General features: G+C 37.3%; 1 protein-coding gene across 1 annotated transcript; it reads left to right on the plus strand.

Moving 5' to 3' along the window:
- Window positions 1-2,061: 2,061 nt before the first annotated feature.
- On the plus strand, window positions 2,062-19,163 carry LOC123877489 (phosphoacetylglucosamine mutase). Its single transcript, XM_045924285.1, has 12 exons — window positions 2,062-2,276; window positions 6,046-6,116; window positions 6,466-6,598; window positions 7,300-7,395; window positions 8,389-8,540; window positions 9,694-9,896; window positions 10,083-10,210; window positions 11,212-11,371; window positions 12,016-12,170; window positions 12,615-12,804; window positions 13,730-13,900; window positions 18,724-19,163. Exons 1-12 carry the CDS (start codon window positions 2,173-2,175, stop codon window positions 18,808-18,810), a joined length of 1,650 nt encoding a protein of 549 aa, XP_045780241.1. The 5' UTR covers window positions 2,062-2,172; the 3' UTR covers window positions 18,811-19,163.
- The last annotated feature ends 4,637 nt before the right edge of the window (window positions 19,164-23,800 follow it).

Raw genomic sequence — 23,800 nt, forward strand, 5'->3', positions numbered from 1 at the left:
GGTTTGGGACCACTAATTGATGATTTAGGGTTCCTCTGTAAGGTTTTAATTTAATGTTAAAATATTGATTTAATAAAATGTAAGTACCTACCTACCGCTCGCTTGACTGAGACGGCTCGTGGGGTTCGGGTTGTAAGAGTGTTTTTAGGGTTCCGTTTCTCCAGACAAAAAAGGGAACCCCTATAGGATCACTTCATTGTCTGGCTGACAAGACCCGTCAAGGAAATCAAAATCTATAACGGTAGATATTTTCGTTGAATGCTTGGAGTTGTGTGCGTTACTTTGCGGAAGTCCATGATATACAAAGTACCTAAAGCTTAATTTGCTAAATCTGTATGTAATTTAAAATCTGTATGGTTATATAAATTGTAATTGTATAAATTGTAATACTGTCTGTATAAATTGTAATTGTAAAATCTGTATGGTTGTATAGAAGCAGGCGTTACTTTGCGGGAGTAACATGATATACAAAAAAGGCAAATATCTATGGTAGGTATAACATGCAGCACGCGGCATGCACCACCCGCCCTCTCACTGCTAAGCATGCAGGAAAAGCTAGCCACCAGCTTGCAATCTGTTTACCTAGATGGTTACAGGGTACCTAAGTAACTTGTGGAATTTGTATGATAGGATAGGGTTGTAGGATAAGATGGAATTGTATATATGTATAGATAGAATTGTAGGACAAGATAGGGTACAATGAGGCTGACATGCATAAATGTAAAAGCCTATAAATAAAGGATTTAAAAAAAAAACAAAAAAAAAGCAAGCAATACGCACCGTCACAACGTAGCACCACACAAATCCCAAAACCACTCAAGTGGTTACCGTGGTGGTTTGAGATTATAGCAAATTAAGCCTCCCAAGGTATTCTGAACACAGACAGACGATATTCTGAATACTTACCGCTGGATGGCCGGTGGCGTAAGACCGTGGCGTGTGGAAGTGGGACAAAAGACCTCTGTCCAGCCGTGGACATCTATAAGTCGATAACGATAATGATCAGATGATCTAGATTTAAGAATAAGCTATGGAAAGCTCTACCATTATAACCATCGCAGTATTTAGCACAAGACTAGGTAAGTACATCGTCCATCTCGTATGCGGCGAAGCGTGAGCGCTGATTTACGACTTACGCCATTTGCAGCACTTCGTCGCGAAGACCGAGCTATTCCGAGTAATTAATACCCGCTATTAATATCTACATGCTTTGTCTGGTGTTTAAATTAAAAAACGTTGCAAAAAATGTGTAACGTTTAGTTGGAAATATTAATTGCGCTTAGAAAAAACCACGATTCAGGCTAAATCAAGAAAACCACGTTATGATATAATTACTGTTAAAATTAAGCACCCATTTAGGTAAGTAGGTGAAGTCTGTAAATCCGCACTTGGCAAGGCTTGACTGCAATCTCACCTGGTAGTGAGTGATGATGCAGTCTAAGATGGAAGCGGGCTAACCTGGAAGGGGTATGTTTTTATTAAAACCCATGTCCCTTTGGTTTAACATGGCATCGTACCGGAATGCTCAGTCACTGGGAGGCACGGCTTGCCGGTAGGATGGTAACTAGCCTCGGCCGAAGTGTCCCACCAGACCAGACCAGAAATTTAGAAATTCCAAACCCCTGCCGGGAATCGAACCCGGGATCTCCCACTAATAAGACCATAGCGCTTACCACTGCGCCAGGGAGGTTGCCAAAAGCTATGCCCACACATAAATTCACTCGAGAAAACACTCCTACTCAGTAGTGGGCTGGTTTCATTGTAATTTCTTAACTACTACTGCCCTCTGTTGACGAATAGCAAAGCTGTTCCTAATTGGGTTCTTATATAAGTCAATGGTTGTTATCGAGGATAAAAACCCTGACATAAATCATGTCGCCATCTAGTATGCAGTAGAATTACTATGACGTAAAACATACGTCAAAACTGAATATTGTTCGACAAAATTCAGAAGCTCTGAGAACAGAGCTAGAAGCCTAAAAATTGATGACTATACAAATAGTCGGATTGCTAACAATCACTGACTGACACTGACATTTTTGACATAAAAAAAATACAAAAATGGTCATAATTCGCCGCTGTCAAAGCGGGAATGTGGAAATCTCGTTTGTTGATTCCAAGTGATTGTACCTGATTTATTCGCGGCCTTATAAATTAATTTCGCCGAACAGAATGCCGCCGAGTAGCCTTCGAGTCGTGTACGCGTTCGCCAGGGAGATGCATCCAAAAACCACGGACGTATTCATTCAATACGGCACGGCCGGATTCCGTACCAAGTAAGTGCAATGCATTTTCTATTTGGAGTTAAAGGGTTTTCCCAATACCCTAAAGACCCTGAATATTAAGTAATAAAGTTACGAAATTAGATAGTAAGACTCTTGACTTTCAAGTATTTAACGTGTCACGTAAGCAAATTCACGAAGGATGCAATTTTGTCCTTTTATGTACGTAGTATTTTGTCGCGAAATGATGAGTCATTAATAGTAAGTGCAGGACAATTGGTAACGGGAAGTCGTAGAGATTATGGTCAATGACTCCCTGTTTTAACAACAAGTGTGCCACACATCCATTCAAGCTTTTTTTTTCAATACGCAAAAAGTGTATCCAACATTCGTGTGATATGGTCGTAAAAAGACCTTGTTAGCATAATTACGAATGCAAGTCTGACATTGGAATTAATTGAGGAATGTTGATATTAACCTGCACTAATCATTTGACATGAACTGGCAATGCAATTTATAATTAGGTAATCAGTTTTGAAAGTGTTCTCTTATTATATTATGGAACTATTTGTGTAATAAATAAATATTTCAGTTGGACTTAATTAAGGATCTTGATTAAGCTTTTCCTTTTGGATATTAAATTACAGACATGATATCTTACAATAACTACAGATACAAAATTTTATATTCTGACTAGATTATGAAACAGATGTCTGACTGAATGTCTATTCAGGCTGAATGTCAGGTTCTCATCATGATCAACTCATCGCCGGTCTACTACTGAGCACAGGTCTCCTCTCAAAATGAGAAGCATTTGGTCAAGTACAGTTCGACTGCAGTAGAATGACAGCTACAATGTCAAAATCGCAATCACCTCTGATTGGTTGGCGCTCGTTCACTATTGGCTACAATGCATTGTTGCAACAAGAATAGCATTAATTTAGCCAATAACAACAATTGCGATTGTAATAATGATTGGTGCAGGTTTTACGGAATTGAGCTACCAGTTGATGATGATGCTAGTTTGATACTTAGCATAGATTTATAGATACCTGGCATTCAAGCCCCAAAATAGCTTGGACAATGGTTGCTAGGCATACAATTGTAGTTAGCATTCCAAAAAGCTTCCAAAATATATTTTGGCAGGCGGCCAAGCACTTAGCCATTCCAGAAATGATATAGGCTCTTTATCAGTAACACTTATTTTATTGCTTGTATTATATAGAGAGCTCTGTGACTACAAAAATAGTTATTTTCAATTTTATAACTAATTATATTTCATACCTACTTAAGTAGTTTCTATTAAAAGTAATCTGGCAAAAATACTATGCACTAGAAAGAAAAGATTATTATGATATCATTACATTATTTTATTTATTTTTACCCGACTGTGGCAAAGCCAAAAGGAAGGATTATGATTTTAGCAGTCTATGTATGTATGTGTGTTTGTATCCAGATTCCGTGTGTTCCACCGTAGCGCCTAAACTACTGGTCCGATTTTGATGAATGAGTTGTCAATCGATTCGTCGTAAAGGTCCAGGTGACATATGCTATATTTTATATGAAAAAAATTGCTCGAACGGATGTTACATCAAAAAAAGTGGTAGTCTCCAAAAATTTTTTTTTGCTATTGTGTCGAGTGGGATGTCAATTGAAAGAGAAGAAAATTTTGAGTTCATGAATATAAATGTACGACAACATTAAAATATATGAAGCGACAGAAAAAAAAATTTACTCTAATATTTCAGTGTTTATTAAGACGATTCACAGTCGGGTTGTAGTTTTCAACTTTACCTTGTTTACATCACACTATTAATATTATAAAGGCGAAAGTTTGTATGTGTGTGTGTGTGTGTGTGTGTGTGTGTGTGTGTGTGTGTGTGTGTATGTTTGTTACTCCTTCACGCAAAAACTACTGGACGGATTTGGCTGAAATTTGGAATGGAGATAGATAATATCCTGGATTAGCACATAGGCTACTTTTTATCCCGGAAAATCAAAGAGTTCCCACGGGATTTCGAAAAACCTAAATCCACGCGGGCGAAGTCGCGGGCACCGGCTAGTTTGCTATAAATTACATATTCAAAATTATTATGTACTAGCTGATGCCCGCGTCTTCGTCTGTGTGGATTTAGGTTCTTGAAATCCCATGGGAATACTTTGATTTTACAGGGTCAAAAGTAGCCCATGTCCATCCCCGGAATGCAAGCTATCTCTGAACTAAATTTCATTGAAATCCGCTTAACAGATGGGCCGTAAAAAGTTAGCAGATAGGCAGACAGACAGATGGACAGACAATAAGGCTTTGAACGCACTACAGACGGAAACGTTTAAGTGCGGAAACCAGCCCAGAGAGAAGAAGAAGAAGGCTTTGAAAGTGTAGTTCACATGAACAAATTTGTGGACATAAGCTAGTCACACTATCATACTTCACACTATCACACTAATGTTGTAAAGGCGAAAGTTTGTGTGTGTGTGTGTGTGTGTGTGTGTATGTTTGTTACTCCTTCACGCAAAAACTACCGGACGGATTGGGCTGAAATTTTGAATGGAGATAGATTATACCCTGGATTAGCACATAGGCTACTTTTTATCCCGGAAATTTAAAAAGTTCCCACAAGATTTTTAAAAAACCTACATCCACGCGAACGAAGTCGCGGCCACCAGCTAGTTAGTTATAAAGTAAACATGTTATTGCTAATTTAGTAATCACTCAATCCACTTTCACTATCTACAAGGCAAATATAAAAATATAGGTTGTTGCGATTATCGGTTTGATAACAAAAACTATAACAGCATTATGGTTCTGAGAATAGGCATGAGTCATTTACTTGATGATATAATCAATAGTTCAACTGTTTAAGAGATTAGAAGTTGCGCTTCCCACTGCTTCTCATACATAGTTTGGCATTTTTTAAATAACAATAGGGAACAAATGAGCAGACGAGTCACCTGATGTTAAGTGATTACTGCCGCATTTGCAGTACTAGAGGTACCGCCGATGCGTTGCCGCCCTTTCAGGTTGTTGGCGCACCCCTTGAATAACCCCATGGTTCTCATTTGAATATTGACCAAACTCAATTTAGACAAGTTTTAGAAACAAATACTTATCTGTGGCTGCATAAAATAGGTATAGAAATCTCAAAAATTTGTATGTAAATCTTTGAGCCAGTGTCACTTGGATGCACGATAAACGACGACAAGTTCAAAAATCTATTAAAACTATGCTCCTGAGAAAATCACACTAATATTATAAAGGAGAAAGTTTGTATGTGTGTGTGTGTGTGTGTGTGTGTGTGTGTATGTTTGTTACTCCTTCACGCAAAAACTACTGGACGGATTGGGCTGAAATTTAGAATGGACATAGATTATACCCTGGATTAGCACATAGGCTACTTTTTATCCAAGAAAATCAAAGAGTTGCCATGGGAATTTTAAAAAACCTACATCCACGCGAACGAAGTCGCGGGTATCAGCTAGTATTTTATATAATCGAAGATTATGTAAATGATGAAAGAGAGTGTATTTGACCTGCAGCTCGCTCCAGCAATGCGCGGGAATTCAATTACTTTTATACATGGCATAATATTATATATCAAATCTTTGAAAAGATTAACCGCCGAGTTTCTTGCTGGTTCTTCTCGGTAGGAAAGGCATCCCGAACCAGTGGTAGATGCTTTTGACGGTTCAAAAGTACTTGTAAAAGTCTAATTGAATAAAAATATTTTGAATTTGAATTTGATACGCGAACCTATTGGTAACAAACACACAAATCTTGATTTTATATAGAAAGATATTCTAGATTGTTCTATTTCCATTCCAGAGCCAGTCTTTTGGAGCATGTGGTCTACCGCATGGGTCTGCTCGCGGTACTCCGCTCGCGTTGCAAAAATGGTAAGAATCATTACTTGTTACATTCATGTGTTATAATCAAGAGTTGAAATGCCACATAATATAATATACAGTTTTGTTTAGATACGAAATTCAATAAACTTATTTAACATTGGTCATATCTTTTGCTGCGATATAGAAATAAATATTGAACCTCGATAGCTCAACGGTTGAGGAGCGGACTTAATTCCGAAAGGTCGGCGGTTGAAACCCCACCCATTGCACTGTTGTCGTACCCCAAGCTTTACGCTTAATTGGAGGGGAAAGGGGAGTATTAGTCATGATTAGCATGGCCAATATTATTTATTAAAAAAAATAGTGGTAGGACTATACTTGGTTTGTTTGTGTCCAGGTCGCACGATAGGCATCATGATAACAGCCTCGCACAACCTGGAGCCAGACAACGGCGTGAAGCTCATCGACCCCGACGGAGAGATGCTGGAGCAGAGCTGGGAGGAGATCGCCACCAGACTCGCTAATGTCAGGTAACAGTCTAAATCACACTATCACACTAATATTATAAAGGCGAAAGTTTGTATGTGTGTGTGTGAGTGTGTGTATGTTTGTTACTTCTTCACGCAAAAACCACTGGACGGATTTGGCTGAAATTTGGAATGGAGATAGATAATATCCTGGATTAGCACATAGGCTACTTTTTATCCCGGAAAATCCAAGAGTTCCCACGGGATTTCGAAAAACCTAAATCCACGCGGGCGAAGTCGCGGGCATCGGCTAGTATTGTATATTTTTCTGTTGTATAGAATCAGGTGTTATTTTTCGGAAGTCCATGATATACAAGGAACCAAAAGCTTAATTTGCTATAATTCGCTAAACCGAAAAAACAACATGCAGCATGTAGACCTTACATGCCTAGTTGCAAAGAGGCAATGTCTTTGCAATTAGGTATGGTAAGGTCTACATCTCCTGAGGATGCTCCGGTGTCGGGGCGAAACGTGCATCGAGTGGTTTTGGGATGTGTATGGTGCTGCATGGTGGTGTGTACTGCTTGCTTGGTGACTAGCTTTTTCTGCATGTTTATCAGTGGGAGGGCGGGCGGTGCATGTCGCATGCTGCAGGTTGCACCATACAGATTTGTCTCTTTCAGGGGATTATAGAGAATTAAGCTTTTTGTACCTTGTATATTTCAAGTCAAGTTTTTCAGTTTTAAATGATTGCCTGTTCACAGTGACAATGACTTAGAATCAACGACGGGCGAGATCATCAAGCAAGTCAACTCGGACATGTCGCTTAAAGCCAGTGTCTTCATTGGAATGGACACAAGGTATGTTAATCCATAATTCATAACATCTTTTTTTTTTTTTTTTTTTTTAATTTATTTAATCAAAAAAAAATCACAAGAAACTATAATATTATCGCTCGCCAAACTGGTGTGCCAGTTTGTTGGCGAGGTGGCGCTCTTATTTTAACTTATATAACTAACTTACACATTACATTACACCTTAATCTATACTTATAATAAACTATACTACGACTAAATATTATCTAAAACAATATCCATTATATGAAAGTCAAATTCTTAAAGTCCTCATATCGCCTACGGGTATCACGTTACGAGGCTATTTTTACCCAACTGTGACAGGGCCAAAAGAAGGGTTATGCCTTTGACTTGTATGTATGTCCATTGTCCGTTCATCTTCATCTTTACTCTGGGTTGGTTTCTGCTTTTAAACGTTTCCATCTGCTGTGTACACATTGCCCCTCCCCGCCGAAGTCTTCACTCCAGCCATCCAAGCTCGCTCCAGAAGCCAAGTAGACCGCCCAGGTTGCCGAAGCCTTCATGGAGTGAGGTTGGGATCTCAACTAGCGTTCGTGCCATGCCCATGCACTCTAGTAGCACGTGCGTCGGTGTTTCATCGACCTCAATGCAGACCCTACACACAGATCTGTCGGTGACTGTTATAACTAAAAGGTGTTTCTGTTCCTATGTCTGTTCGTAACTACTCAACGGCTCGACCGATTTTGATAAACGATAGGTACGTTATTAAATTGGTCTTGATGATCTTTTGAAAAATCAGAATGGCGGATTTTATGCGCTTTAATGTGCGGACTGGAATAGATGCAGTGGAAGTTGCAGTCAGGGTTTTTTGAAAACTCTTTAAGTTACTTGTTTGGTATCTATCTTCTTCCAGTCAAGAGTGAATAGGCATCTTCTAAGCAAGCGTGCTCCACCTTAGACTGCATCATCACTTGCCAGCAGGTGTGATTGCAGCCAAGCGTTAGTTTATAAATCAAAAAAATCTTTTTCTCCCATTAGGTACACAAGTCCACGCTTAGCAGCGGCGGCAGTCCACGGCGTAATAGCTTTGAAGGGCACTCCTAAAGAATTCGGCATTGTTACCACACCAATACTACACTTCTGTGTCAAGTGTCGAAACGACAACACGTATGGGACACCTACTGAAGAAGGTATGTATCACACTCACACTAATATAAAGCCTCGATAGCTTAACAGTTGAGGAGCGGACTGAATTCCGAAAGGTCGGCGGTTCAAACCCCACCCGTTGCACTATTGTCGTACCCACTCCTGGCACAAGCTTTACGCTTAATTGGAGGGGAAAGGGGAGTATTAGTCGTGATTAGCATAGCTAATATTCTTAATAAAAAAAGGCGAAAGTAAGTAAGTAAAAAGAGACTGTGTTAATCCAGTATCGACGGCTTAGTGTGAAAACCTCGTAAGTGTAAAAGAAGTAACTTTTCAGGAGGAAGAAAAAACTGCGCGCTGTAAAATTTTCGTATGGCATCTACTTGTTTATACCTTGTTTCGAAAAACACTAAATTATACAGCTACAGCAAGATAAACTCAAGTGATCAATTTTTAAATATGAAACGAAACGTTCATTCCAAGGTTTTCACGCCAAACTGACAGAAGCGAGTATTTACGAGTTTCTCATTTAATGTCATAGATGGCGTTACGAGTATCGAATGAACAAATTAGTCAGATCAGGATGTGCGTTGCGAGGTTTTCTTCCTAGAAACGCAATAAAATAAATTTGAGCAAAAATGCATTCCCGAGGTTTTCACTCTAACGCGACGGTATGTGTAAATCGCTTAAAAATCCATGGTCCCGTAGGATTTTAAATATCCAAAATTCACGTGTTATCCCAAGTTTTAACAAGTTTCATCTGTTCCATGTTCTTTCTCTATGCCAAGTTACTCTTAGAAGATTTTGTTCAAAAAATTTTTACGGGATCAAACTTATTTATCGCGGGTAGCACCGCAGGGCGCAGCTAGTAAATAAATAAAATAGCGATTGGTATTGAATTTAGTTCCAATTGGTAAACCTTTTTCATATCTTGAGGAGTTTTTTAAACCCCGACCTAAAAAGTGGGGTGTTATAAGTTTCACGTGTGTGTCTGTGTATCTGTCTGTGGCATCGTCGAATGAACCGATTTTAATTTTTTTTTGTTTGAAAGGTGGCTTGATCGAGAGTGTTCTTAGCTATAATCGAAGAAAATCGGTTCAGCCGTTTGAAAGTTATCAGCTCTTTTCTAGTTTTCTTATAGAGGTTTTTGTGTCGGGGGTTTTTAAATGAGTTTTAACTTAACAATTTTGATTTCAGGTTACTACGAAAAAATCGTCGGTGCATTTAAGAACATTCGTCAAAAGCTGCCTGTATATGGCGCTTACAATACTACACTACATGTCGACGGAGCCAATGGCGTTGGCGGGAAGAAGCTGAACATCATCAGGAAGAGCTTGGACGGAGAGCTTGACTTAGTGCTGTTCAACCTTGGGGGAAATGGAGGGAAGTTGAACTTGAATGTGAGTATATATGTCGCAGGTATATTGTCAAAGCCGTGATATTACGATTTCACTAGTGATATTATAATTAAACGGTCGATTGTCAATCGACTTCATTTCTTTGACGTAAATCAAAATATACTAGATAAACATTAAAATAATATAGTATAAATTGATAATACTTATTTTGCCTTTCTGTTGTGACAGTGTGGCGCGGATTTCGTCAAAGTGTCCCAGAAGCCACCAGTGGGTATGGAGCTGGTGCCTCTCCAGCGGGTAGCTTCGCTAGACGGCGATGGCGACCGACTCGTCTACTTCTATATGGGCGAAGACTGGTAATAATTGATAGACGTTTCTTTTTTACCCGACTACGGCTAGAAGGGTTATGATTTTAGCTGTCTATGTATGTATGTGTGAGACAACCTCCAGCCCGCTGGACCGATGACCTGAAGAAGGTGGCGGGGAGCGGGTGGATGAGGTAGGCGGAGGACCGTGTTTGGTGGCGCGCTCTTGGAAAGGCCTATGTCCAGCAGTGGACGCTTACAAGCTGATAGAATGGAATGGAATGTATGTTTGTATCAGATTCTGTGTGTTCCACCGTAGCGCCTAAATTACTGGGCCGATTTTGATGAATGGGATGTCAATCAGTTCGTTATCATGGCCCGGGCTATATTTTATACGAAAAATAATTTACCTGATGGATGTTACATCCAAAAAATGCGGACAAAAACGGGCGTCGCTGGTATAAACCGACAGACGGACAGACAGACAAGGAACCAAAAGCTTATATAATTTAGCTTGCTATAATCCACTAAACCAGACAAATCTATATGGTACCACGCAGCACCACACAGATCCCAAAACCACTCGACGTACGTTTCGCCCTGACACCTGAGCATCCTCAGGAGATGTAGACCTTCCAATGCCTAATAGGGATGATGACTACTAGTCAAATCAGTGACTTTTTATCAAACGTCAAAACGCTCGCGTAGTAAGGGAGCTTATATGAAATTCACAGATGTGACGTCATAAAGATTTGACGTACTTTTTTAGTTAAATCGATAATTAAAAATAGTTAGCAAACTTATAACTAACAGCGGACGTGGATTTCACGATATTTGGAAGACCCTGTATTCAATAATTCCTAAGTTATAATTTATTTTTGACCTAGGCATCATCCCAATTGCAAAGACACTCAGCAACACACAGACATACAGCAAACACACACACAGAAAGCAAAGTAATCCTATAAGGGTTCCTTTTTCCTTTTGAGGTATGGAACCCTACCTGCATGTTTGTTAAATATTGTTGACAAATCTGTCATTTTTTTCCCCAGTAAAACCATGCACCTTCTAGACGGTGACCGCATAGCGACTCTGTTGGCGAGCTTCATAATGGATCAGTTAAAAGCATGCAACGCAAAGGATCTCAGAGTGGGACTGATACAGACCGCATATGCTAACGGTGCATCTACGCGATACATTACTGAAGATCTGGTAAGATTTTTTTTTAATTAAAAAAACCGGCCAAGTGCGAGTCAGACAGCGCAAAAAAATAAATAGAAATCTGTTTTAGAATGTATAGGTAAAAACCCTTTCATATGATACCCCCCACCTGCCCGGCTAGCATGGGCAGTAGATAAAAATGATATCCCCGATTATATCCACTGATGTCATAGAAATCAGTGGATATAATCGGGGATATAATTTTTATCTACTGCCCATGCTAGCCGGGCTGGTATATGTAGTTATCTTACTTTGAAAATTGAAACACATTTTAATTTTTCTTATGTGATGTAACCACAAATTCACGGTTTTCGGATTATTTCTTTTACTTGTGCCATAAGACCTGCCTCCCTACCAAATTTCATGATTCTAGGTTTACGGGAAATACCCTTTAAGCTAAAGTATGGTCCTCCCTGCGTCCGTGTACCTACCAAGTACAACTTGAATACCGTTAGGGCAAGAGTGAATAGGCATCTTCTAGGCAAGTTCGCTCCAACCTAGTCTAGGTTCTCTCCATAGAAGTCTTCTCTCCATTGGTTTCTCTATTAGAATTTTTTTCATACCAAAATGCGCGAATAAGTCTGTCTGTCATACCTGTTTATTCAGTAGGTAGTACATCATATAATTTGTTCCAGAAAATCCCAGTGACGTGTGTAAAGACGGGCGTCAAGCATCTACATCACGCGGCGTTATCATACGATATTGGGGTGTACTTCGAAGCGAATGGACATGGTACAGTAGTATATAGCAATGAAGCTAAAAATACTATCAGGAAGATCGCTCAGGATGGGTAAGTGACAAGATAAAGTTGAAAACTAAAACCTGAATGCGATCGAGTAAAATTGTTTTTCTGTCGCTTGGTATATTTTAATGTTGTAGTATATTTATATTTATGAACTCAGAATTTTCTCCTCTTTCATTTGACATCCCACTCGATACAATAGCAAAAAAAAAAAAAATTTTGAGACCCCCACTTTTTTTATGTACTAACATCCGTTTGGTCAATTTTTTCGTATAAAATGTAGCCTATGTCACCCGGACCTTTACGGCGAATCGATTGACACCTCATTCATCAAAATCGGCCCAGTAGTTTAGGTGCTACGGTGGAACACACAGAATCTGTATACAAACATACATACATACATAGACTGCTAAAATCATAACCCTTCATTTTGGCTTTGCCACAGTCGGGTAAAAATATGACAAAAATGTTAATGTATTATTTTGTTTTCAGTGATGCAGAAGAGCGCAAAGCTGCAGACCTGTTACTCAACTTCATTGATATGACAAATGAAACTGTTGGAGATGCTATATCAGACCTATTCCTAGTTGAAACAGTTCTTTGCGCCCGAGGACACAATGCGCAGGAGTGGATGAGTGTTTATACTGACTTGCCGTGTCGACAACTGAAGGTCACTGTGGAGGTAGGTGCTTAGGCTTTTACCCAACCAAAAATCAAAAATTCACGGTTTTCGGATTTTTCCTTTAATTGTGCTATAAGACCTACCTACTTGCCAAATTTTATGATTCTAGGTAACGGAAAATACCCGGTTACACATAGGTTGCCTTGACAGACACACCAGACTAGACAGACGGACAGACAACAAAGTGATCATAAAACTGGCCAAGTGCGAGCCAGACTCGCGCACTGAGGGTTCCGTACTCGGGTATTTTTTCCAACATTTTGCACGATAAAAAATCTGTTTTAGGATGTACAGGTAAAGCCCTTTCATATGATACCCCACTTGATATAGTTATCTTACTTTGAAAATTGAAACACATTTTTTTTTTTAATGATATAACTAAAAATTCACGTTTTCCGATTTATTTCTTTACTTGTGCTATAAGACCTACCTACCTGCCAAATTTCATGATTCTAGGTCAACGGGAAATACCCTATAGGTTTTCTTATTTTTTTTTTTCTTTGAATCTGGCTTTACTCTGATTAGCCAATGTCAAGTTTGTGATATTTTCAAGTTATTGAATTTATACAAGTATGGACTCCGTCTGCGCCGGCGCCCGCCGACATACGCGCGGCGCCCCTTTAGAGCGCTTCCCAGTCAGTTCCACCACCAAAAAACACCAAGTAACACAAAAACCAGCCACTCTTAACAAAAAAAAAACACTCCAAACAAGCACAGCACGCGCGCCAGCAAACGCCATCACAGACGAAGTCCGGTTTTCTTATTAGACATGCCAGACTAGACAGACGGACAGTCAGACAACAAAGTGATTATAATATAAGGGTTCCGTTTTTCCTTTTGAGGTACAGACCCTCAAAAAAGAAACAATCTGCATAGATAGGTCACAATTTTCAAAGCCTTTCCTTATTAATGTATATATTTTCAGGACCGCAACGCGATATCGACCGCTGACGCCGAGCGTCAGTGCACATCCCCAGATGGGTTACAGGACAGAATAAACGAGCTGGTCTCTAAATATACCAGTGGGAGAGCGTTCGTCCGTCCGTCCGGTACCGAAGACGTTGTTAGAGTTTACGCCGAAGCCGCCACACAGCAAGTAAGTATCCCACTGGTGGGCATAACGCACTGCAAGTTAATGACGGACTGCGTCATTACGGGTTACGGGGTTACGGGTGTAACCAGAACGCTAGCAAAAACTTAGCGTCATTACTACACTACCGTAACACAATCCAATCCATTAAACATTTGCCTATCTTGTAGTTTTAGTGATTTAGTATTTTTCAAACCCGCATTGTGTAGTGTGCAAAACTCGGGTCAATGCCCCACCAACGACGCGGCATTGACTTCGAATGACCTATTTACGGAACGTTTGATCTCTAGCGTCAGTCAGATGTTTTATTTGCAATAGATTGTGATTTTAAAAAAATATAGGATTTAAAAAAATCGTAGTTTTTTTTTATGGTATCTTATCAGTGATCATCAGTAACTGTCTTCGTTTTTGTTAGCGTTCTGGTTACACCCTGTATGTGATTTAGTAAATTAATGTTTTCGTGAACACATTTTTTTGTGATGTAACCACAAAATCACGGATTTCGGATTTTTCTCTTTACTTGTGCCTTAAGGCTATCGTTGTCAACGATCCCCCGTCGATTTCCTACGTATGATATTATTGTTCTTATCTCTATCTGCCCTGGTTCGTGCATTCTCGGTTCCTAGATCGGTACATTTGTGATAACCAATTGAAATTGCTGTGATTGGCTGAATTTACCATGTTCTTGCTGCGACAGTGAGTTTGAGCCACTAGCGGAACAATGTTAGCCGGTCAGAAATGATTGCAATTAGTCAACCTGTTTGACGTCCGTGTTCTGTTTTCGATTACAAAAAAGAAAAAATTGTTGTTGCAATCATCAATTTTAGCAAATAGTGAAAGAGAGTCGGCCAATCAGAGGTCACAACTACCGTCACACTTTCTGTCACACTATGGCAGTAGGCATACCGAGTAATGAAAACAATTTTTAAATTCTGTCTAGGAAGTAGTAGGGTTGCCACCTGCCTCTTTTTGATTTACAGGCTACCACCATCAAAAATACGGGGTTTAGATTTGAAGAAATTTGAAAATTTGAAGTATTTAAAGAAATAGGCGGTGGTTCTCTCTGAAATGCATGGAAAGCCTATTTAGATATTTTAGTTTATTTGTAAGTTTTGTATTTTTTCTCCGTATGTTGCCGTGTCTTGATTGGTGAACTGTGTTTGCAATGTGGTTTTAAATAAAAGATTTATTTATTTAAATAGCTTTTAAAAACTCTTAAGTTTTGTAAAGCAAAATGTTATACATTTCATGCATACAATCTTTTCATTTTAACTTAAAATTACATTTAATTTGTAATTTCACCTTCACAGTATCAATACTATGGCCGTAGCCAGGAATCGATTGCGGGAGAGGTTTTATCAGGGCCGGAACTGAATCCTGTCATGAGGAAAAAAACATTCGCTCAACTTTATGGGCTAATTACCTGGTTAGTGGAATTTCGCCTTTCAATTTGTCAGTGAGATAAAATACAACAATAAAAAAGCGCGAGCGCAGTGAGCGTAAGTGTTTTTGGTTCAATACAGAAAAAATTAAAGTGAAAGGGAAACGAGTTTAGCCATAGCAAGATTATATTTTTAAAGCTTCCTATCCATACTAATATTACGAATACGACAGTATATCTATTTGCCTATCTACCCTTTCACGGCCCATCTTCTTTACCAAAATTTTGGTACTTACTATTCAGAGGTAACTTGCATCCCAGACATTTTTTTTTAGGCGGCTTTTTAGCCCGGAAAATCCCCCACGGAATTTTTTAAAATCTAAATTCATGCAAACGAAATTGCGGAGTTTACACCAAGTAATACAAATTCAAAGCGCGAGTGAAGTGAGCGCGAAATGTTTGATATATTTCCAAAAAAAATTGGTAAGCAAATGCAAGAAATAGTGTAAGTATTATTTTAGGCTTAGGTTTTTGACGGATTCCCAGGCGCAGTCGCCATTTCTAAATTTCTGGTCTGATGGGAGGCTTCGGTCATGGCTAGTTATATGGTTACTATGGCCCTAACGGCCAAGAAATTAGACTGCATCATCACTTACCACTAGAAAAGATTAAAGTCACGGGCTAACTTGCATAAAAAAAGGCTTACATCCTCAAACCAAGCCCCGCTGCCTTGGCTACGACCATGATCAATATCGAGTGGGTTTCGGCTACGCATTGCCGCAAAAGGAAAATATTCTTTCTACTGGACATAACGTCAGTGTTTGATTTCGCCAGCCAGGTTTCTGTATCCCGAAATACGGGGTAACCAGTAAAATACGGGGCCTCTGGCAACCCTATTCGGAAAACACTGTCACATTCAAGTTAATGTCAAATATTTTGTTTTCAATTACAGAAAGCTGCATCAATCATTATTACAATATTTTCTTTGTTGTGATTGGCTGAATTTTTGAGTTTGAGCCAATAAACAGACTGTTTGCCAATTAAACGTCATAACAATATAAATGCCAGAAAGTTTAACCAAATAAAACAAACTTAATGAGAACCTAGTGAGAATGCAAACGGCACACAATTTATAATACATATTATGTTAGTCGTATATAATAGATATTATAGTAGTCGTTCACTTTGGTAATAGTCAGATTGTCATCAGTAAAATTGATATTGGTTGATGTATCGTAAATTATTGTTTCGGTGACAAATATTTTTATTATCTATTTATCTTTGAACAGAATGGAATAGAATGAAATGGAATGGAATACAATGATAAATTTTTATTCCTGTAAACTTTTAGGTAAACTTCAAAGTGTTTTTGGATGGTCAGACAAATTTACCACTGGTTCGGAATGCCGTTCCTACGTTTTCTAAGGTTTCGTACCTCAAAATGAAAAACGGAACTCTTATAGGATCACTTTGTTGTCTATCTGTCTGTCTGTCGTGTGTGTCAAGAAAACCTCTAGGGTACCCGTTGACTCAAAACCATGAAATTTGGCAGGTAACCTAACTGCGTAATTTTGGGTAGTTTTTTTAATCGATAAAGAAAGTTTGCGACATTGTTCAATAAAAAATTTGGATTCCAACTCCTCAATCCTGATGTTGCAGGGGACCTGACTACTAAAGCTAATGGGATTTAAAAAGTGTCGATTATTAATTGATATTGAAGGTATAGGATGCTGTAAGAAATTGCATTCCTAAATCCTGGTGATCCCTCGGGATTTGAAAAGGATCATCCGTTTAAATATTCTTACGTGATACAGAAACAAGTTGCATCCCGGGGACGGGCTATTACGGAGAGGCAACTTTTGTTCTGGGAAATGAAAGGATCGGGATTTTTAAAAACCTAAATCCACGCGAGCGAAGCTGTGGGCATTAGCTAGTTGTAAATATATTTAAAAGCTACTATAAGATAATAGATAAGGTACTTATTTCCTTATATTTTTATTGTATGGCAGCGCGCGGTTTTAAATTATAAATTGCACGTCCTGTCCTTTTCTGTAATACATTTTTTTTTCAATATCTACCGCTTTATCTCATAGCAAGAGTCCGTAAGACATAATACAGTGAAAATAGGCAAAATATACAATTTTTGCAGTTTCCACGTCAGTACCTGTCGAATTTTTCTAACAGTGTAAGCAGCAGAGCTGAGTTTACCATCAAGTGTTGATATGTGGGTGTTCCATAGAAGCTTTGCATCTAACATTATACCGAGAAACACGGGGTTCTCCTTTATTTTCAACATATGATTATTTATCAATGAACTTATGTCATTTAAGGTCCTGGTATTGGGCAGTGTGAATTCAACACACTTAGATTTCTTTGCATTTGGAAGTAAATTGTTAGCAATAAATCAGAGAGTGACCTGTGATATGGCATTACATATAGTATACATTGTCAAAAATTATAATATTAAAGCTGTGCGTATTGCGTGAGGAATAGGTTGCAAGAGAGTTGCAACTTGCAGGGTTTGATGCATGCGCTATTGCCAGCAAACATGAGACATATTTTTATCTATAGGCAACGTCTACGCATAACGGTAGGTAACGCATACGTCTAACGCAAGTTGAAATGTACCAGTGTATTTAGTTAGACCTATCGACAAGTTTGGAGTTGGGTGCAGTCTAAATGTGGCCCGTGTGTTTAGACTGTCAGTTTCTGTCAGTTTCACGTGTCGTCCCCCGCACTTCACCACCCCGCTTGCACAAATCGAGACAGCACGAAATTTTCAAGATTTCTGGGTGTAATTTCTGGTTTTCGTAGTTCCCACACAATTATAACAATATAAAATATATAACGATAATTTTTTTACTACATAATATTCATTAAATTTTCTAGGTCTGTGGTTTTTCCAAATTTCATTAAATTGCTCCATTGTCTAGAAAAACGAGCACAAAGTTGGGCCTTTTTTTAAAGAAAAATACAAATCTTTGAGCCCCTGTAATTTTAAAACTACATATTATTAGAAAAATCTAAAACACCACAGACACAGATATTAGTTTCTAGACTATGTCTGCAAAATTTCATGGACTTTGGTTGCTTAATATTCAAATGAAATGGGAACTACGATTGTATGGAGTAAGTGACGGAGAGAGTCCTGTTAAGACCTACCTCCCTACTAAATATAGTTTTTCTTGACAGACAACGACAGACAGACAACAAAGTGATTTATTCCTGTAGTTGTGCTATATAACCTACCTACCTACCAAATTTCATGATTCTAGGTCTACGGGAAGTACCCTTTAAGTTTCTTGACAGACGCGACGGACGGACGCAAGGACGGACAGACAGACAACAAAGTGATCCTGTAAGGGTTCCTTTTTCCTTTTGAGGTACGGAACCTTAAAAATAAACAGTTTTTTTCTCTTTCCTTCTAATTTTAAAACTTTTTTTTCAGTCTGCAGACAAGTTAGCAGCGGAGGTGTCTCAAGCAGTTTTCGACCTGGCGGGAGGCGTTGGCGACAGACCGACATTACCAGAATAAATTATATATTAGTATCATAGTCACATTTATATAGGGAGGCCATATCTAAGGTTCAAAACCTTTACCAAAAATAAGTACGATTTCATTCGAAAAAACCGATTTGATACTTAGCTCGGTTTTTGACGACGGCCTTGGTGCAATGGTAAGCGCTGTGGTCTTATAAGTTGGAGGTCCCGGGTTCGATCCCCGGGAGGGGTAATTTGGGCACTTACGGCCGTATTCACAATCATTACTTAAGGTCTCACAGTGCGCTCGAACGCATAGTGTAGGTTCCACCAATCAGATCATTGTAAAATTACGTGATACAGTCGTCTGATTGGTGGAGCCTACACTATGCGTTCAAGCGCACTGTGAGACCTCATATAGTGCGTTTCATCGAATAGTACCTATGGCGTTATGTTGGCTCCCCTGTCTGTTGGGTGGTCATTGGCACCATATTGGCATGAAAAGACGCAGATTTTGTTTATTTTCATTTGATTTTCATTTCATTCATTCAGGAAAATCAAATGAAAATAAACGAAATCTGCGTCTTCTTATGCAAATATGGTGCCAATGACTTGGACAGACAGGGGAGCCAACATAACGCCATAGGTACTATTCGATGAAACGCACTATAGCGTTACTATACGTTATTTGTGAATACGGGTGTGAATTGTCTCTGGTCTGGTCTGGTGAGAGGCGTCGGTTGATAATATCGGTCGGGTTTTACGACCTCCTTTGGCGGAGTGGTAAGCTCTATGGTCTTATAAGTGAGAGTTCCAGGTTCGATTCTCGTTAGGGAAGGTTTGGGAATTTAAAAACTACCATTATCTGTTTAACTGTCACGATCTTCAGCAATGAGGAATTCGACGCAAAAAGAGCAACCATCTAATCTTACCACACTACCCATTTTATAAATTCGAAAGTGTGTTTGGTTTGTCTTTCAATCACGCCGCAACGGATCGACGTGATTTTTTGTGTTAGTGAGGCTACGTTTTATCCCGGAAAATCGGAGTTCCCTCGGGATTTATATACCCTAAATCCATACAGACGAAGTCGCGCGCTAGTGTGTTATTATGTTACCGTCCAAATTGAATCTATGTATCATAACATACATCTATTATGTAGAGAGCACTATCTAAATACAAAATATAGGTAAATAATAGAAATAATAGTAGTAGTAATTCACAAGAACTCTTAGTACAAGCTTTAGAGGGGAAAATAAAATGTTATACGCTATTTGCGGAAAGGGGTTATTATAGCGCTCTCTGTTACGTAATCCCATACAAATGACAGAGACAAATATATCAGATGTTAGCCTATAATATGGGTACCTTCAAGTCAAGAGTGAATAGGCAACTTCTAGGCAAGCGCGTTCCATCTTAGGCTGCATCATCACTTGCTAGCAGGTCTGATTGCAGCCAAGCGCTAGTCTATATAATTTAAAAAAAAACCATTTTTTTTTTTTTATTTATTTATTATTATTTACATTTAAAATATACAGAGAGTTTTTATTTCAGTCAGATTTTATTATTTTGAGACACCAATCAATCACAGACGAAACTATGTTTTCTGATTGGATTTCACATTTTTGTGATTGGTTGGTATCTCAAAATGGTTAACGCCCACTGAGATTTTTGTCTCTATCATTTGTATATGATTACGTAACAGAGAGAGCACTATACTAACTTCTTTCCGCGAATAAAGTACAGTAAGAGGTAACGCAGAAAACCGATTTTTTGAGGTCGATTTTATTTGAAACCGATTTTTATTTAACTATAAACGATTTTATGCTGACTCAACTTACACTATCGTCTGCATGTATGTTTTTATACGTATTTTTTGTCCTTATATCCGTCAATAGTTGAATCGAATCGGCGACAGTTAGTCATATTCCGATTTTAGTAGTAAAACGTTTGTCGGACCGATTATTCGGGTTTTCGAAAAAAAAAATCATTTTTTAATTGTTTTGTTTTTTAAATATAGAACGAATTATCACGCGAGCTTATTTCTGCACCCTGCTCTCATTTCGAAGATCTAAGGTTATATTTTGAGTTGTGTTAATTTTACTTTTATACTTATTATACTTATTAATAAATTATAACTAGTCTAAAGAGATTAAAACTGTACAACGCTTCGCTAGTCGATTAAATAACGTAATCTTTTATAATTTACTTAGCTCTCTACAAAATTTAGACAAAAACATGTTTTTTTTTCTAAAACTTAAAATTTAATCTAAATATTTTTCATAGCAAAAGGTCTTTATAGAATACTAACATTGTTATTAAAAAGTTATCGAATTTAAATATCTATTTAATGATTTATGTATTTAGTTTTAATAGTGTACCTACCTGTAATAGATTAATTTCCTAGATTTTTGAATTCGTGACTAAACAAAGTAACTTTTTTTATAATAAAAAAAAAGAATAACAAAATGTAGCTCAACCATAATAGTTAAATAATAATTTGTAAACGTTTATTTATGTAACAAAATTAATATAATTTAAAATGCATGTTTTAGGTATTTATAATTATAAGTTTTAAGATTTTAATTTGATCTAGCACTGCCTTAAAAATTACTTTTTATAATTACTTTTTTGAATTATGGACCAATAAATTTTATTCTGATTGAATTAATTTGTCTATGCCATTGTAACTTAATAACTTAAGGGGTTTTTAAGGTAACTTTTTAATGTGTGCAAAAAAAGTTACAAATGACACTACAATTGCATGCAGTAAGTGTACTATATCAGTAGTACACAAAAATTGGAACTGAACTGACGTAACTAAAAATATGGCGTTTTTTTGCAAAGGATAAAAAGATGGCAATATTTATAGTTATGTCGATTTCTCGTTTCAGTGTTGTGTTGTAAACAGCTGAATTAGCACATTATTTTTATGCATTTTAGTCTTTTGAATATTAATTATGTTTTGCAAAAGGAGTCAAAGAAAATGGGCAGCTTAAATCATAAAAAAATATAAATCGCTAATAATATTAGACTAATGTAGAAAGCAATTTTTAGAGATACTTACCCAGTTTTAATATTTTTTCTATAATACCAATTAAGTAGTTAATTTGAATCAAAATTCGTTAAAAATAACAGAAATATATGTAGTTATTTGTAAGAAAAGGATACAAAGTTACACAAAGTGTGATATAATAAGACATTTATCGAAAAGTATTTCCATACCGCACATTTCTAGTAAAAAAACGATTAAGACTAAAGAAAAGACAGAGTCCTTGAAAATAAGTATATTTATGGAAGTGAAGCCTGCTGGCTTGTCTACCACAAAAAGAAATTTCGAATATATGGTTTTTATTTTGTCTATAGTTAGGTCATGGTGTTTTAATTGATTTCTCTGGGGCATTTTTAGGCGCCTTTTTTTAACTTTTCCATTAGTCTATGGGAATGGTTGAATGTGATGATTACACGTGTTTCTCTGTGAAGGTTTCCGCCATTTGCTTATCTTTTAAGCAAACTGAGCAAAAATAAAAAAAATATTTTCTATTTGTGACCGAAATTAAAAATTCTGCCTTGGGTCACTTGTTTTGAAGTATGTACCTTATTCCAAGATCAAACGTTTTTATTAATAAATATTTATCTACTACATAATAATATGTAGGTTAGGTATATATGATACATAATGAATGATCGATTTGAATGTTATTTGATAAACGTATGAATCACACTATCACACTAATATTATAAAGGCGAAAGTTTGTGTGTATGTTTGTTACTACTTCACGCAAAAACTACTGGACGGATTTGCCTGAAATTTAGAATGGAGATAGATTATACCCTGGATTAGCACATAGGCTACTTTTTATCCCGGAAAATCATAGAGTTCCCACGGGATTTTCAAAAAATTTACATCCACGCGAACGAAGTCGCGGGCATGAGCTAGTATAATAATATCTATAATCTATCTGTTGTAGATGTGCTAAAAGTACTTTATCAAATTCGCGATACTTTTGCTATTTGATTGTATTTGACACTTTTATCACTTGTTTTGAATTAGGTGTGTCTAATCTCAAGAATGTAATGCGATAAACATAGTTTTTTCATAAAATAGGTTATTTGCTGTTTTTTTTTGTATCGTTTGTTCCACATAGGTCCCTATGCTATGCATGTCTTGTACTATGCATCTGCCGAAAAAGTAAAGCATAACAAGTGTAAATTAAAAATTTATAACACCCCCGACAAGTGAAGGTTACAGTAACTAGAAAAGAGCTGATAACTTTCAAACGGCTGAACCAATTTTCTTGAATTATAGCTAAGAGCACTCTCGACCAAGTCACCTTTCAAAAAAAAAAACTATATTAAAATCGGTTCATTAGTTTAGGAGCTACGATGCCACAGACAGATACACACATCAAACTTATAACACCCCTCTTTTTGAGTCGGGGGTTAAAAAACAAGACTAATCAATTGCCTATTTTTTCGTTACATATTCTATAGTTTTTGTATCAAAGAAAAATAAGAAAATATAGAATTTTCTGTAATAAAATTACTCTAATCATGCATTTTTAATACAAAAAAAATTGTACCTACGGATTATTTATTATAAGACTATAATATAAAATATCGAAAAATGTCACGCACAGGTGTAAAAGTTGATTTTTATGCCTAAAATATTTATGAAAATTAATATATTTTTGAAGTTATGTATATTTTTCATAATATTATTATAATCTTGTGCAATTGTTACAAATGTGTGTTCAAATCTTTATTTTAATGCTGTAATTATTCATAATTATTATAATTCAATAAATCATTAACATTTACATACAGGCTTTTTATTTAAATCACCCCTTTTTAGGGTTCCATTCTTCAAAAGGAAAAAAGGAACACTTCGTTGTCTGTCAAGAAACCCGTACCGTAACCTAGAATGTTGGGCAGATAATAGTATCTTATAGCTTGATTAAGAAATTAATAATGTAAAGGAGAAAATCCGAATAGGTACCATGAATTTGTGATTCCAGAAAAATAATTAAGATTTATATTTTCGA

The sequence above is a fragment of the Maniola jurtina genome, chromosome 24, assembly GCF_905333055.1.
Source record: "Maniola jurtina chromosome 24, ilManJurt1.1, whole genome shotgun sequence".
Classification (NCBI taxonomy): Eukaryota; Metazoa; Arthropoda; class Insecta; order Lepidoptera; family Nymphalidae; genus Maniola; species Maniola jurtina.

Coding starts and splice junctions, on each gene's coding strand:
- LOC123877489 (XM_045924285.1), top strand. CDS start 2,173: ATGCCGCCGAGTAGCCTTCGAGTCGTGTACGCGTTCGCCAGGGAGATG. Junction 6,117..6,465: donor CCGCTCGCGTTGCAAAAATG/GTAAGAATCATT, acceptor GTTTGTGTCCAG/GTCGCACGATAGGCATCATG. Junction 9,897..10,082: donor GAGGGAAGTTGAACTTGAAT/GTGAGTATATAT, acceptor CTGTTGTGACAG/TGTGGCGCGGATTTCGTCAA.